This window comes from Acomys minous (genome assembly GCF_964271855.1).
Source record: "Acomys minous genome assembly, chromosome: 4".
NCBI lineage: Eukaryota > Metazoa > Chordata > Mammalia > Rodentia > Muridae > Acomys > Acomys minous.
Window position 1 is genome coordinate 49739433 of NC_140486.1, and position 16360 is coordinate 49755792.

Sequence of the window (16360 nt, forward strand, 5' to 3'; positions counted from 1 at the left end):
ACCCCCCTTTGGCAGAGCCGCCTGGAGAGATCACAGGCAGCCACATGAAAGGGAATTTTCCCAGGCAGAGATGAAGTTGAAAGCTACCTCCCCCCCCCGCCCCTGCCTACCCCTGCTGTGCCAGGCCAGGCTGCTGAGCCCCTGGTGCTCCAAGGGAGCCTGTGACACAGGGAAAGGGTTTGGGGGTCAGGATCCCTCCTCCTTGCTTTCCCCTTCCAGGAACAATAGAGAGCGCCCATCTCCCCCATACCTCACCACCCACTCAGCTTCAGAAACCCCGCCCGCCTTTGTTCCGAAAGCCCCCATCCACCTGACACCTTGTAAGTCCTTCTCCAAGTCTAGCTTGTCTCCTCTGGGCTCAGAGTGGGGGGATGGGGGTGGGTGGGAAAAATACTTTCCAGCAGTTGGCTAGGCCTTATCCTTCAGGTTGGCCTCTAGGCTGTGTAAAGGGCAGCATGCAAATGATTGGCTTTTCCACTAAGGCAGCCTTGGCCCCCCCTACATCACCTGGCCTTGTTTTCCCCCAGACAGCTGGCTCCCAATAGGTTCTAGACCACCACCTATCAACCAATCCTCTGGAGGTTGGAGCAAGCAGTGGTATTCTTTGAGACAGGGTTTCCCCGTGTAGCCTTGGCTGTCCTGGACTCAGTTTGTAGACCAGGCTGGCCTCGAACTCACAGTGATCCGCCTGCCTCTGCCTCCCAAGTGCTGGGATTAAAGGCATGCGCCACCGCACCTGGCTGTAGTGCACTTCTTGGGAGGGCACAGCCTGGGTCCAAAAACCCAGGAGAAAACTGCTCCCAGGGAACCTATGTGGGTGGCTGGGTAAGCATAAGACACCAGCCAGCAGGCGCAATGGCGCATGCATGTAATGCCAGCACTCTGGGAGGCAGAGGCTGGTGGATCGCTGTGAGTTCGAGGCCAGCCTGGTCTACAAAGTGAGTTCCAGGACAGCCAAGGCTACACAGAGAAACCCTATATGGGTAGGGAGGGGCAGGGGGGGGATGGCTACCATGCAAAAAGGCCCAAAGAGCTAGGGATGATGGGATGTGCCAGCCCCTTCCATATAAACACAGTTCCATGCTGTTTACAGGATGGCTGTTTCTGTTCTCCCTCTACCTCCTGGGTCCAAAGGCTTTCTCCTTTCCAACAGACTATCAACTCTAGCTATCCACCCCCTCAAGCCCCCCACCCCACCATCCTCCTCTCTAGATAGTCCCACACAATCCCCAGCCCAGCCGCAGCCCCAAGCCAGCCCTCCAAAACCCAAGACCAAGAAGCCAGCATTATATCATGACACAAACATGCATTCAGTTTTATTCACAAAACAGCCTGGTCTCCTAAAACAATACAAACAGCATGTTCCTCAGCAGGGAGCTGGCCACGGGCAGGGGGCCCCCCTGGGCACCCACCCCTACCAGCAGGGGACCACGCAGAGAAGCCCCTTTTCTTCTGTTGCTATGAGCAAGGCTGAAAAAAGAGGGCTTATTTTCTCTAGGGGAAGTAGCCAGGATCAGAAATATTGAGATGTGGGCTCCCCAGACCTCAGTGGACCAACGAATGAATAGATTTTTCATCTCTCCAAAATCCGACACTGTTGGGGTGGGGGATCCCAGTCAGGGGACGGTAGGTGCAACATGGTTGGGCCTGGGCCAGGAACTCCCAGTCCCAGTGGGCTCTGGCCGCAGCTCTGCACATATGGATGGGTATAGAGGGGCTTCTACACGGTGCCATCAACATTTTCTTTATAAACGTGAGTGGATTCTCCAGGCAAACTACGTACTATTTCATGGTTGGAAAGAATCAAAGGAAGTTTAAAATGAGAGTGGAGTTAAAACTGTGCTAAATTACAGTAGTGCTTATTAGTAACTAGATTGCAAAAGGTTACAGAAAATTTACATTCTCTACACAAAAACGGCATCTCCCGCACAGACAACATCGACATTGACACAGGAAGGAGACTGATTGTCCATTCTTTGCCCAGGAAGTCTCGGAACTTTATAGATTCGTCTTTACCTCTTTTGTTGTTGTTCTTCTTCTGAAAAAGCAGTTAAATTTTTTTCTTTTCCTTTTTATACTAGGGACGTGGAGATGTTAAAACGACAACAAAAAAAATATATATATAAAAACAGGAATGAAATCTGTGAGAGAATATTTTTGGTTCTAAAGACGGGTGCATCCGTTTGTCTTCGCCCGAATCCCTTGCCGGAGACCACGCGAGCAGTGACATTGCACGGAGAGGGCAGCTTTGGGTTCCCGGCCGTCACTGAAATCACTGAAACCACCGGAAGGCGGCTCCCGACGGAAGCATCACCTTCTGGCGGGGCGGGAGACAAAAACAAGGAGAAAGTTCAGTCAGGGTCCCGGTGGGCCTGGTGCAAGACGCTCCCCGTGGCCGGCTCCATGGCGGAGAGACGGGCATGGAGAATAGGCAGTTACCCCCGAAGAGTTCCTGTCATGCTGGCCAAAGAAGGAGCCGTGGCCTGCTGGGCTACCCAAAGGCCCAGAGCACCCAGAGGCCTCCTGAGCCGCTCTTGGCCCTTGGCCCAAAGGCATCTGGCACCAGGTGGTTGTAGTACACCTGGGGCCACAGCTGCATTCTGTCAAATGAGTGTGAGCACTTCTGTGCACATGGGGTGTGTCTGCACTGGGTTAGACTGTGTGGTATACGTGGAATTGTGACGGGGAGGGAAGCAGTTATCTGGAGTTCAGGAAGCAGCTAAGCCTATGATGAGAGGACGTGTACAGGGCAGGTGCACATGTGGGTGTCTACACTGGAGTGGGTGCCTTGGTGTGCTGGGAGGTAAGCAAAGCACAGCAGTCAGAAAGGTGGCCGAAAGGCCAAGGCTAGGACATCATCATTGTTTTCCAACCATTATGGAGTCAAGCCTACTCGCAAGAGGGGTGGAGCCTAGTGGCAGGGATGGCAAACTGCAAAGCTGCTTTTGAACTCAGCTAGTTTACCCTATCTGGGGACACAGGGCCAGGCTCCGCTACAAGGGTGGACAGGTATGTCCCTCCCCACCTCCAGGCAGAGCAGCCAGCACTGGGACAGCTCCATCTTGGGTGTAGCAGGAGGGGTGGAGGGGGAGGTGACAACACACTGCTCTCCGTAAGGACATAGGGTCCATAGACAGAACCAGTCTTAGGTCACAGACTAGATTGCTTCAGGACATTTCTACGAGACAGAAGCTTGGTACTTATGTGGAAATACCTGACACAGGCCCTGGGAGGGGCATTGGAGTCCCAGGACCTTCGTGGGAATGCCAAGCCCCTACCTGCAGACCAGGGCTGCTGGCATCTCAGGATGTGGCTCTGACTTTTAGGGCAGTGAACAGGTACCTTGGCGGCCAGACCTCCAGGCCCTAGGGCTGGCTGGGTACGCCTCACACTTGCAGGCAGGAAAGGTGGGCTCCAGGCCTCGGGGGTAGGTTTGGACTGCCAGACAAATTGGGAGAGCCCGCATACCTCCCTCTACGGTGCTGTTACCTCCAGAGCAGCGGAAGGCTTCTTTTTGAGTTCCTCACACTTTCTGAATTTGCAAATCTGATGGCCAGTCTTTCGGTTCCTACAACTGCTGCACTGCTCGCAGTTGATGCGCCTCCGGCAGGGCGCACACATGCCGCAGCGTTTCCGCTTCTTCTTGCCTGAGCTGATGGCAGAAGCCAGCTCTCCCTGCATGGGGTACTCGGTCAGGCCAGCCATGTGAAGCGCACTCTCAGCCAGGAACACACCAGCTGGGGTCATGATGAAGAGGCCTGGATTGATGGGGAAAGCGCCCAGATAAGGGAAGTCGGACTGGCCGTTGAGGGCTTCGGCACCGGCCACAGCCTCCATGTCAGGCAGGCCAGCACCAGCCTCGCTCATCAGTGGCAGGTGCTCCTGCACCACACGCTTCAGCATCTCTGTGGACTGTGCGAACTGCTGCAGCGTCAGCTGTCCCTCGGCTGCCAGCTCTGTGGCCCGCTCTGCCTTGCTCAGCAGGCTGGCCACAGCACCACTTTTGTGCTTTGAGGTAGGGTTGCTTTTGTCCACTGCCATGGCCGCAGCCAGGTCATGACCGTTGGCCAACAGGGAGGCTGCGGCTGCAGCGGCCTTGTCAGCAGACTCGTTCCCCATCAGGCTCGCGCTGCCACCACTGCTACCAAAGGAAGAGTAGTGGGAGAGTGGGCGGGAGCGGCGCAGGCTCTTGTTGAGGGGTTCACTGATGATGCCACTCTTGTTCCGACGCTCAGGGGGTGGGGCATCATCCGCCACGGAGGCTGGTGCAGCTGCAGCCACTGCGGTACTTTTGTCTGTTCCTCCTGCCTTTGGGCCATTGCCGCTGCTGTTATTGGTGTTGCTGTTGTTGCTGCTACTGCCGCTGCTGCCACCGGCGTCCTGGGAGCCACCGCCGAGGCTCGACATGGTGGGGCCGAGGAGGCCCAGACCCCGCTGCTGGGGGAGCCTGCAAACTGCTAGGGGCTCACAGATGAGCGAGTAACCCTGCTGCCCACAGCAGAGATGCCTGGTGGCTTTCACTCAGGGCAGGCACATGGTCAGGTGTCCGCGTGGAAATGTCTTTACTCTGTTGGGAAAGGTGGGGGACAAGGTCAGTAAACCCTCTTCCTTCAGCTTCACCACCCACATTGCCATGGCAACAACCAGAAGGCCGATGAGGCCCAGGTGAAGAATTTATTTGTACTATCTCACCTAAGACTCAGGAGAACCTTACGAAGCAATAGGTGGTGATTCTTTTACGTCATGGCCAGGGAGAACAAGGCTTATGAGAATTACTAGTCCATGGACACACGGCTGCTCAGAGGCACAGGGAGGTTCAGGCCAGGTGGCTCTAGCCCAAATCTGCCCCGCAAAGATCTAGACAAGGTAACTAATGAAACCAAGTGGCCACTGTCCTTGGTGGGGTAGGAGATCCTAACTAATCCTGAGGATTAATGACCATCAGTGCAGAGCCATCAAAGGAGGAGTCAAGACACAGACCACAACAACTCCGCTGCTGCCCCTGGATGCTTGTTTGGAGATTGCGGGTAGAGCAATCGGGCTGCTTTTGTTCAACCCAGAGTCGATGGAGTACAGCACCCTCATTTGAAGGAACACGTACCCTTTTACAAAGTAGGCAAGAAGGCAGGTGGCAGCGGTGCACTCCTTTAATCCCAGCACTTGGGGAAGCAGAGGCAAGCGGATCTCTATGAGTTCCAGGCCAGCCTGGTCTACAGAGCTAGTTCCAGGACAGCCGAGGGTACACAGAGAAACCCTGACTTGAAAAACCAAAAAACAAAGTAGGCAGGGCTCTGGGCCTGAAGTGTTTCTCCTGCACAAGTAGGAAGACATGCACGCACGGATTCCCTCCCCCTCCCCCCACACTTCCCCGCCCATTCCAAAATCACAGCTGCCATTTCAGACCCTGCTCTGGCCTCAGTGTGGGTCTCTGCTGTGCCCTGGCCTGTCTTCCACATGGAGGGAGGGCACACAGGCCCAACAAGAGTGTAGAGGTCCCCATGAAAATCCAGAGGGCACCGGGCGCGATGGCGCACGTCTTTAATCCCAGCACTTGGGAGGCAGAGACAGGTGGATCGCTGTGAGTTTGAGGCCATCCTGGTCTACAAAGTGAGCCCAGGACAGCTAGGGCTATTACACAGAGAAACCCTGTCTCTAAAAACAAAAACGAAACGAAACTCCAGAGGGCTAGGATGGAGAGTGAATGGAGGCAAGCAGGAGGCTATCTCCTGGTCTCCTCCACAGTTCTGAGGCCCAGGGCCTTTCCCAAGACAGGGGCCTTCTGAACTCTGGCTTTAAGCAGGGCATGTGAGTGAGTGGCCCTTCTGAGGTCTTTGCTCGCTAGCATTCTGTCCCTGGAGGCCGGCTTCAGTCTAGCATCCCCAAGGAGAGGAGTGAGAGCACAAGGCCCAACCCCTGAGCAGCTGGTGGCTCAAGGGGCAGCTGAACATCTGGCGGACCCCGCCCTGCCCTGAGCTTGAGAGTTGGGAACACATCAGATCTTTGTCCCCGGACAACCCCATCACACCCACCAGGCTACCCTGGATACTCAGCCCATACCAGAGGTCATGTGGTCCAACCTTCTGCGTTTACAAAGGGGTAAGCCAGAAGGCCCTGTGCTCCAGCACCGCCAACAAGTAGCCATAAAGAGCGGTTAGTGTAGCCACCTGAAATGCTCCAGGGGAGGCAACCTGCAGCCTCACTCTGGAAACAGTTCACCTCTCCATGGGTCTGCATCCACCGGGGTTCCTTTAGTTCTACTCAAGCATGTTGGAGCCTACTAGGAAAATCCTAGGAAGGCATGGGCTGGGGGTCAGAGGTCAGGGCCATAACAGAAAGGGGACCATTCTGCCTGAGAATTTTGTGCTATCTCACCTCCGAGGGGCCAGCCTAATCATCTCTCCAGACTCTCTTCCTTCGAGACCAGTGGTTGACTTTCAGCACCAGTGACCCTGGGTGTGCTAAGAGACAAGGGTCAGCAAACACCGAAGCACCCCTCTCTTCCAGCTCCTGCTCACTGAGCTCAACTTCCTTGCCCAGGGCCACAACCCAGCAGCTCCAACTACAGAGATGGGGAAGAAGGAAGAGGTAGGTCTATGGGCTGGAGCGACAGGAGCAAAAGCCTGTGCGTCCCCCGCCTCTAAGGCCTGCTGGCTGGTGGCAGAAATCGATAGCCGCATTAACGCTGCTCTTGCTTGCTCAAGCTCTCCCCCCCCCCCCTCTACCAGCTCCAGGAGCTGGCGCTGCGTGCAGGGCCTGCAGGTCAATTAGAAGTCAGCTCCCTTCAACACAGCAAGCAGCGTGGTTCAGGGCCGGTGCTTACTGTCTCAGGCTGAGCTCCTGCTTTTGTCTCCATCCTCAGTCTCTCTATGTGTGCTATCATCCATCCATCTCTCACTTCGGTTCTCCCAGGGACCACCTGCTCTCAGCCCCCCCTCCCCCAGCTCCTAAGACACACTGAGCTTGGGACAGCGGACGTGATATGTCACTGAAACAGGTGCTACAGGCAGAAACACTGTGGTGACTTGTCAGCCCTGGAAGGTGGAGGGCTGGAAGGATACACAAGGGACTGGCCACAGGAGTAACAGTCCTCAACCCCATACAGCAGATATGCAAAACTAGTCTTCATGGTCTAGGTGTGGTCCCCAGGCCTCTTCCAAACCTGCCTTTGTGACTGTGTCTTCAGACCTAGGAAAAGGCTGATGCCTTCCCTGGTCCCTAAGGACCCTGGCTAAGGTCCCATCTAACCTACTCACAGAAGAGAACAAGAGGTGACATTTTCCTAGGCCCCAAGCCTTCTAAGGCAGGGCTCACAGCAACCACTCCCCAGGACAACACGGGCCTGGCAATACCCAAGCAGTAGGGAAGAGCTGGGGCTGCGTTGAAGTGGAGCGGGGCTGAGCGGGAGGGGAAGCTGGCGGGCAGGCGGGCGGCAGCGGCGGGCGCATCCATCATCAGCCCTGCCAGGAACGCATCCAGCCCCCAAAAAGAAATACTGCGCCTGAGGAGGGACAACAAAGGGCTCCGTTTCATCAGCAATGCGGAGCCAGCGCCCCGCCGCCCCGCCAGCCTCGGTCAGCCCACAAAGGACCCCTTTGTCCATGCAGGAGCCTGGCGGCCTGGAGCTGGGACCAGGGACTGACGGGTGGGGACAGAGCCTAGGGGTGAAGGAACCAGTCCCCAGGAGCTGGGGCGGGGGTGGGGGGGGCAGCAGTGGGGGGGAAGACAGGTGCTAAGGACAGAGAATGTTGACAAAGAACTCAGGAATGGGTCAGAGACAACAGGACCTGGTGGGATGAAGCAGTCATCTGATGAAGAGGTCAGAGGGCACATAGGGGACCAGGGATGGGCGTGGTGGAGCCAAGAGGAAGCAACCGGACATGTCCACAGGGGGAGGAGCCTAGGGACAGAGTTCTTGCCACAGAAGCCATCACTGGTTGGGACCTTGGCTGTTGAAAAGAGAGAAAGTTAGGCAGGCATGGCAGTGCTCCCTTTTCATCCTAGCATTTGGGAGGCCAAGGCAAAGGCAGGATGATCTCTGTGAGTTCAAGGCCAGCCTGATCTACAAAGCGAGTCCAGGACAGTCAGAGCTACACAGAGAAACCCTGTCTCGAGTAACAACACCTCCCAAAGGGGGGGGGGTGTCACGTGGACCACCTGATAGGGCTACTCCTATCTCTACCCTCTCAAGGCACAGACCATGCTCTCTTTAAACCAGCACCCCAACTAACATGTAACTAAGAACCCATTCTCAGCCGCTCACATTTATTGGGCACCTACTATACTGTGTGGTATTTGCATGCTTTACAGGTCAAGAGAGTACTCAAGGGACAGAAACTTTTAACCAGTTTCAGAGATTAAAAAAAAAAACTAACGTGCGTTCACTAAAGTTCAAGCTGTCAGCCTAATAACTGACCGAGGCAGAACTTGAACCCAGAGCTAAGTGTCGGTCACCTGCTCTGACTGCCTTTGTCCTTCTTGGGCAATTAACAGAATGGCCCAAGGCAAAGTGACCCAGTTATCCCTACGCCCTCCCACCAAATTGTTACCATGCCGGGTCACCTCTTCCGTGGTCAGGGGTGAGCTGTCACAGGCCCCCAGGGGAGTGCCCCACCTGGAGGCTCAGAGATACACATGCAGGAACTCAGAATGCTAGGCCAGTGACATCATAATGCCAGCTGGCAATGAGGTCACCAGTGGCAATGGCCTCACCCCACCCTCAGCCCCAAGAGCCTGACTGAATAGAGGAGGGGCTTACACCCTGGGAGGGGCCGACGCTGTGTTCCTGAGAGGCCTGCAGTCAGAACTGAATGTTGACCACGCCCCCTCCCTATGTATTCCAACAGTGGCCCAATGCCCTGTGCTACTGTGGAGGGAGGGAGGGGCAAGGAGGACACAGGACACTGACCCCTCACTCCAGGAATATTTGAGAGCTGGGCTGGTGGCTAAAGGAGCCCATGCGAATATAGTGACCTGGAAGGAAAGCCGAATGAAGCCAGGGGCCTCCTTGGAGGAAGAGGCAGCCAAGGAAAGAGCTAAGGATAGGGAGAAGTTACTGGAGGTGACACAGTGGAGAGCATTAGGAAGAACTGGTTGAAAGCAGGTGCCAGGTATGGTTTTGACCATCCCAGGGCCCCAACAGCACGGTCTGGAGGTCAAGGTCGGGACTTTTACAGGACCGGCCAAGCTTTCTCTTGGTGGGGGGTGGGGGGCAGGGAGCAGGCACCTACCCCAGCCTCCTGAATGCTGGGAGGACAGATGTCAGCCACCACTCCTGGCACTAGCACAATCATTTTCAAGTGTACTTTTAGAACTATGCAAGTACCATCCTGCTTGAGGTCAGGTCTGCCCAGGGCATTAGACCTTGTTTACTGCGCCGTAGTGCAGTAACCTTGTGGGCCTATGCTGCTTTCGGAAGTAAGCCCAGGGCTCTGGCCACGCAGAATTCAGCATGGCTTGAGAGGGCTAGCTCTACAGAGTGGACACAGACTTAGATGCACTGACATCTTCTACTTACCTGGGGTATGGCAGGGAGCAGTGCTGATGGAGCACTATAAGGAAGTCAGACAGACAGACAGACAGATAGACAGACCACAGTCTCCAGTAACTGAGCTCAGCTAACTCAGTGATGCTGAGGAGGGGGTTCTGTCTCTGATTCCTTATAATTCACTCTAGGAGTCTCCAGGGGTGATGAGCCCTCTTAGGGGCAGGAAGAAGTACAGCTTACATCTGGAGAGGATGGAGAGACAGACCTGTAGGGCCACAGCAACCCTAAGCACCTAGCGACTGGCTGGGGTGAGCATGCCTTGACGCAGCACTCCAAGTCAGTGACTAACAGAAGGAGCCGGGCAGGGTGGCACAGGCCTTTAATCCAGCACTTGGGAGACAGAGGCAGGCGGCTCTGTAAGTTTGGGGCCAGCCTGGTCTTCATGGAGTTGCAGGGCAGCCAAGGCTGCATGTTGAGACCGTGCTCCTCCACCCCCAAACAAAGAAAAAAACAAAACTCTAGGACCACTGCAGACATACTGGTGACCCCTCACCCTCTGACTTAAACCTTCTGTCTCAGATACACAAAGCTTTGAACAAAGCATCATGGGCCTCTGTTCTTACCTAAAGTTCCCTGAACCATCTCTGAGTATCTTCTTGGAATGCCCTGGCCAGAAGTGTGCTTTCATCGTAGCTCTAGGCAGTGAGATTCGGAGCTTGCCAGCCACTCTGATAAAGATTCATCTCCCTCACCCGCAGCCCCCCCCCCCAGGATCTTTCTCCAAAGGCAACAAAGGCCCTGGAATGTCCTTCCTCATTTTGTGACTTCAGCACATGGCTTTGAGCTCTTTTTTGGCATGTTGTGTGGGGCCCTGTGGACCACAGCTACCATGGGCACAGCTGTATGCTGCAGCCCATACCCTCCGACTATGGCCTGTACTGCCCTGCTGAGAATATGCAGAATGGGCAGTGGCCACAATGGACAAGATGGTAATTCTGCCCTGGTGAGTCTGGGGGGGGGGGGTGTCCCTGGATTTTGAACTACATGTTTCCCATAGTGAGGCTATCTTAAGCAGACGCCCACCAGAGACTGTAGCCCACATCCCTGCTTTAGCCGCTCTATCCTGATGGGTCTCATCCCACAACAGGCAGAGAAAGCTAGCCTAGAGACACGGAATCCAGTGGCTAGAGGGAGCAAACTATGCCAACATAACAAAGCTAGGTACTGGAGCCGTAGCATCTGTCCTGGCCTTCCCTCATCGTAACTGTGAAACAGCCCGTTCCCTGCACGGGGTGTTAGTTCCCTATCTGTAATAGAATATGTCCAGAGACTGTTTTATTTTGTACACATATATGACTGCCTGCATGTAAGCATGTGTGCTGGGTGCATCTTTGGTGACCAAGGAGATCAGAAGACAGTGCCAACAGAATGCCTGGAATAGAAGTCACAGGAAGCTGTGCGCTGCCATGTAGGCGCTGGGAACCAAACCTGGGTCTTCTGCTGGAACAGCCAGTGCTCTTAATTACTAAGCCATCTCTCAAAACCCTAGGGATGGGTCGTGTCCCCTCCACCCCCAAGACAGAGTTTCTCTGTGCAGCCTTGGCTGTCCTGGACTCGCTTTATAGACCGAGCTGGCCTGGAACTCAGAGACCCGCCTGCCTCTGCCTCCTGGGTGCTGGGATTACAGGCGTGTGCCAGGGCGCCCAGCCAGAGGATGAGTTCTTGATCCTCATTCTAAACGAGGACCTATGCTCCCAGGATCGAAGGGAAAGAAGATAGATACAAAGAAAGTTTGGAAGAGCGACTCCCCATCCAGATACCCACACAGTGGCAGTGACCTAGCGGCCGGCAGGAGGCCAGAGCTAGTCTTAGGGTTTGCAGGTGGGGAGGGCTCTGAGCAAGCCACAGAGGGAATTTGGCTTACTGGGGTACTCTCTAGCTCTGAGCTAAGGACACACGACAACAAGGCAGACACTGTGCTAAGCGTTTTCCTTACACTTTGTTCGTGTTGTAGCTGCCCCAAGACAGGATCTCTCCTAGAGTTCATACCTGCCTGCCTCTGCTGAATTAAAGGGCAAGCCTTTTAGCTTATTACTGGAATCTCTGAGGCCGTGAAATCATCTGCCTAAGGTCACAAGGTCAGTAGGTGGCAGAGTCAGGGTTTGAATCCAGACTCCAGGGACTGGCTTTCTAACAGTAGCTTTGGGGGAGAGGGTTCAGTTTCCTAAGGGTCTTCCTAGTGGCTCTCAGGCTCCAGGCACATGACACCCCATCAGGCACTACTGCCAAAAGTCTGCAATTGTACCCCAAGCCCAGGGAAAGACAGGGGAAGGGGCTACGGGGTGGGGTGGGCCGGACGGGCCTGGCTGGGCAGGAGCTCCGGGCATTCCGGCGGCCTCCGCAGGAAGCAGAACGGGGACGGAAACCGGCTCTTGCTGCCTCCCCCAGAATCCTGTGGGCAGCCCAGCCAGGCTGCACAGAGGCCTTCTTTGTGCCTGCCCCAACCCGCCACCCGGCTGGCCCAGGGTTTTGAGTTTCCTGGGGGGGGGGGCGGCAAGGGGGGTGTCCAGACACCACTAAGCCTCCAGCTTCTCTCCCCTCCCCGGGACAACCACAGCAGTCCACAGCTGGAGGAGGAAGTGAGTGGATGGCTGTGGCTGCCCCAGAGCCTCTCGAGGCGCTGGGACAGGCCCACATCCCAGCCCCCATATTTACATACCCTAACCAAAAACCGTGGCACCCAAGCTGCCATACTCCCCACCCCTCTGCTGGAAGCCTGTCATGACCCACCTGGAGCCACCCCCACTCTACTCCACCAGGGTGCTCTTGGGCCAGGTGGGCGGAGCAGTGCAACTGCCAAACCACCCTTTCCCACGCTCTGGACGGACATACAGGGCACACCAAGAGAGGCCTCTTTCCAGCATTTCAGGGGACAAAAGCCCCTTTGGGTGTGGAACTAATTAAGACACACAGGGTACCTGCGAGGAAGAGAGCTATGAAGCAGAATGTGTGTCCTGAGGAGCAGGGCATTGTATCTACCAGGGGAAGCATGCCAGCCAGTAATGCTGGGCTGGTGAGCTGTGGGTGTGCCCAGGTGCAGATGAAATCCAAGGTGCCAACCTTTGTGGACTGCAGTGCTATTATTGTAGGCATGGCTGCTGTACAGCAACGCAGGTGGAGACGGTTGAAATATAAGCCCCCAGTGCGGAAGGTAGAGGGGTGTGCTTCCCCCACCTCAGAACATACACAGCCACCAGCGTCGTGTGCGAGCAGAGCATTAACTATGGTGGGTGAGTGTCTGCAGGTTCTTCTGGCCTGTGTGTTAGCCTGTCTTAGCTGTGAGGCAGTAGTGTGTGCACTGTGAACGCCCTGAGTGTGATGTGGATAGTGCAGGTGGGAACTGGTGCCAGCTGCCAGGGCCCCTATGGAAACAGGAAGCTGCCCACAGGTGTGCCTGGGGTGAGGTGGGGGCTGGGTTGCACCCAGGTTCCGTTTGTCCCTCTGAGAAACCAATTCACTGTTTCAGCCGAGAATCCCAGCCAGGAGGAAGGCACCTGTCTGCTGTTCAAGGTCCAACAGCTCTGGTCAGCATCTAGTCGCCTGCCTAGCAGCCTGGCCTGAGCGTGGTAAAAACTGGAAAACAAAAGCCCCTAGACCGCAGCAGGCCATCCCTGTAGAGGTGTGGGGGAGGCAGGCAAGAGGCAGGAGACTGAAGGGGAGGGAGGGAGGGAGGGAGGGAGAGAGGGAGGGAGGGAGGTGTCGCTGCAACCCCGGAACACAAAAATAATGAGGCGAGAGGGGCCGTGGGGCCAAGCTGGCTGGTTCCGGAGTCGCTATCTGACCTTGACAGATGCCACAGCTGGGCGCCTGGAGAGGAGCCGCAGCCACCCGCTGCCTCTGTGCTCTAACCTGCCTCCCGACTCCCCCAGGCCAGGGTCGATTGAGGCTCTTAGAGGCCAGCCACAGGCAGACCCCCCCCCCCCACAACTACCACAAGAGAAGGGAAAGGAGAAGAGTCCTGGGCCTGGAGGTTGGAGGTGATTGGGAGGGGAACCAGCCACAGGGACTCCTGAGGGTACCCCAGCTCCAAGTGTGGCTGGCGAGTGTGAGCACATGAGCTTGCCATTGTCCGCCAGCTTAGCTGGTGTGTGTGAGTGTTCCTGGAAGTGCAGCAAAGTGTGAGTGTAGGTGTGACAGGGATAAAGATAGCGCCTGTATGTGTGTATGTCCTTGGGGGTCACACAAGCAGGAGGGATGGGCGAACCTTCCTGCTGTGGATGTGGACACATTCTTGGGGCTGGACACAGATTGCTCCTCTACCCTCTTGCAGAGGCCCAGCTGCCCTGGCCAACGCAAGCAAGGTTGGGCCGAGCACTGAAGAAAGAGACAAAGAGAACCATGGCTGCCTCCCCCCAAGCCCTGAGTCTGAGAGATGGAGGCAAGGCACCCGCCTCCCCCACCATGATGCTTTGTGGACCCCCCCCCAACTACAGCAGTTGTGTCCCTCAGCACGCAGTGATGGGTACATAGCTGGGTACTGCCCCTCAGGGGTTGGCAGCAAGGGGCTGGGGTGTGAGCTGCAGCAGGGGACGCTGGGCTAGAGGTGGATTAGCAATTCCGAGCACTGGCTGCATAATTAAAAAATCATTACGGCAGGCAGGCGGGCAGAGCTGAGTGTGAGCTCACGCTTGGAGCAGGCGGGGACACAGCCACAGTGCTCCCCCTCAAAGTGCTTCCCCGAGGAAAAATCCCACCTGCTAATATAATTATGGAAAAACACAAGCACGGAAATTCTGTTTCAGCAAACAGTGTACCTGAGTGCCCAGGGCCTGTATGGCCCCCAGCACAGCGCCCGGGACTTAAGGCTAGCACCTCTGGTTCACTGCAGTGAGGCAGGTCCTGCTGGATCCAGATTCTGACCTCCACCTGCTGGAATCCCCAAATCCGACCATCTGCATAAGGTCATCTCTGTCAGCGGAGGCAAAGCTGACAGGCACTGGGTGGTCCTGATAACCAATGCAACACCCCCCGAAGCTCCCTGTCCCCGGCTTGCCTTTCATCAGTCTCTGCCCAGCCCCTCTGGCTGGTTGTGTGGATCCCAGGCTCCACGACACAGGGCACCCTGGGCTCGTCTGGGTTAAGCCAGGCGGGCGGCCATTCAGCCTGGGAAAGGGAGCCAGCTTTGGGGCACATGCCCCAGAAGGGCAGGCTGAGCCGCCATCACCTCGGGCCTGGAGCGGGCAGCGCAGGAGGGAGCCGGGCCTAATTAGTCGGCCTGGGAGGACGGGGCGGGCGCCAGGCGGCTGCCCAGAGCAGCGCAGGCACGTCCGCGAGCGGCCAGGAGGTGGTGGCGCCCGGAGACGCACCCGAGACGCAGCGGGCAGGAAGCCTGGGAAGGAGGGCTGGGGCCAAGGAGACTCAGCAGCGAACAGGACTGCCGCCCCTCACGCCTCCATGCCACCAGGAGCGGCAATTAGAGGCTTTCAAAGTTTGTCCTTAATTGGTTTCATTTTTGCCTCATAAATGATTCATGGCCCCAGAGGTCTGGGAGGCGGAGGGAGTGGCAGGGGAAATTTGGGGAGGCTTTCGCCTGGGGCTAACCCCCCTCTACCTGAGGCCGGGAGAGAACCCAGTACAGTGGAGAGGGACTGGGGAAGCATTTGGTGGGTGGGGCCCTGCAGCAAAAATTAAACACCCAGGCCCTCTTTTCGGAGCATTAATTAGGAGCGACCAAGTCTCTTCTGTGGACCAGGCCCTAAGTCTAGGCACAGCCACAGCAGCTGCTGGGGCCCAGGAAGCACGAATGAGCGCTAAGGTAACCTACCAACGGCAATAGCCATGGAACACTAAGAACACTTTTAACTGGAAACCAGCAGAGGCTCTTTTTTAAAAAAAACACTCCCTGCCCCAACACCACAGGGTGAAGAAGTTTTGAAGATCACTGCTTTCGAAGAAACTGAAGCCCAGCAAGACGAAGACCTGCCCCCTTATCTCATGCCCTCACTCCCAAGCTCTCAGGGTTTAAGCGACCTTGTCCTCATGGGCCCTTGGCATACCTGTAAAAGGGGATCAGAGAAGCCCAAAGTCCCTATGGAGTGGCGACCCCGTGCCAGGTCCTGGGACACTGAGAGATGCTGTGGACACCACCCTTTGGGAGCTCCCGGTCATGGGGGTATCCAGAGACGTTTAACAGGTGCTACAGAGAACTTGGAAGTACATCCCACCCGCTAACACGGTGGGGTAGTAACAGGCCTTGGAGCAACTGAGGTATATGATGAGGATAGGATATCCTTCCCTCTGGCTGGTCCACAGGATGCTCAGGGAGGGCAGGAACGTGGTCCACTTAACCTAAGCCTGGGGTCAGATAGCCACTAAACTCAGAACTGTAAATTACACCAGACATGAAGTTGCAAATTGCTATTAAATATACTGTTTAAAGCAAAAAGGGAGCTGGAGAGATGGCTCAGAGATTAAGAGCACTGGCTGCTCTTCCAAAGGTCCTGAATTCAATTCCTAGCAACCACATAGTGGCTCACAACCATCTATAGTGAGATCTGGTGTCCTCTTCTGGTGTGCAGGTGTACTGCAGGGAGAACATTATATATATTATAAATAAATTTTTTATTTTTATTTTTTAATGCGTGGGCTGGAGAGATGGCTCAGAGGCTAAGAGCACTGACTGCTCTTCCAGAGGTCCTGAGTTCAATTCCCAGCAACCACATGGTGGCTCACAACCATCTATAATGTGATCTAATGCCCTCTTCTGGTGTGCAGGCAGAGCACTGTATACATAATAAATAAATATAAAAAAAAAATGCAGGCCAGGTTGGCTTCAAACTCAGAGATCCACCTACCTCTACCTCCCAAGTGCTGGGA

At 55.7% G+C, this 16360-nt stretch overlaps 1 protein-coding gene across 5 annotated transcripts in view; it reads right to left on the reverse strand.

The window, feature by feature from the left end:
- Window positions 1-1286: 1286 nt before the first annotated feature.
- Window positions 1287-16360, reverse strand: part of CXXC5 (CXXC finger protein 5) — a 33240-nt gene continuing 18166 nt past the window's right edge. For 2 of the 5 annotated variants that reach the window (XM_084780410.1, XM_084780414.1), the window contains exons 2-3: window positions 3490-4567; window positions 1287-2317 (exon numbers count right to left, since the gene is read on the reverse strand). In XM_084780410.1, the coding sequence (XP_084636536.1) occupies window positions 2273-2317; window positions 3490-4407 (963 nt within the window). In that variant the 5' untranslated portion in view covers window positions 4408-4567 and the 3' untranslated portion in view covers window positions 1287-2272. Of the gene's footprint in view, window positions 2318-3489; window positions 4568-6372; window positions 6560-7784; window positions 7947-8546; window positions 8678-16360 lie in introns of those variants that run through there. The other 3 variants (XM_084780411.1, XM_084780412.1, XM_084780413.1) reach the window with 3 other exon arrangements.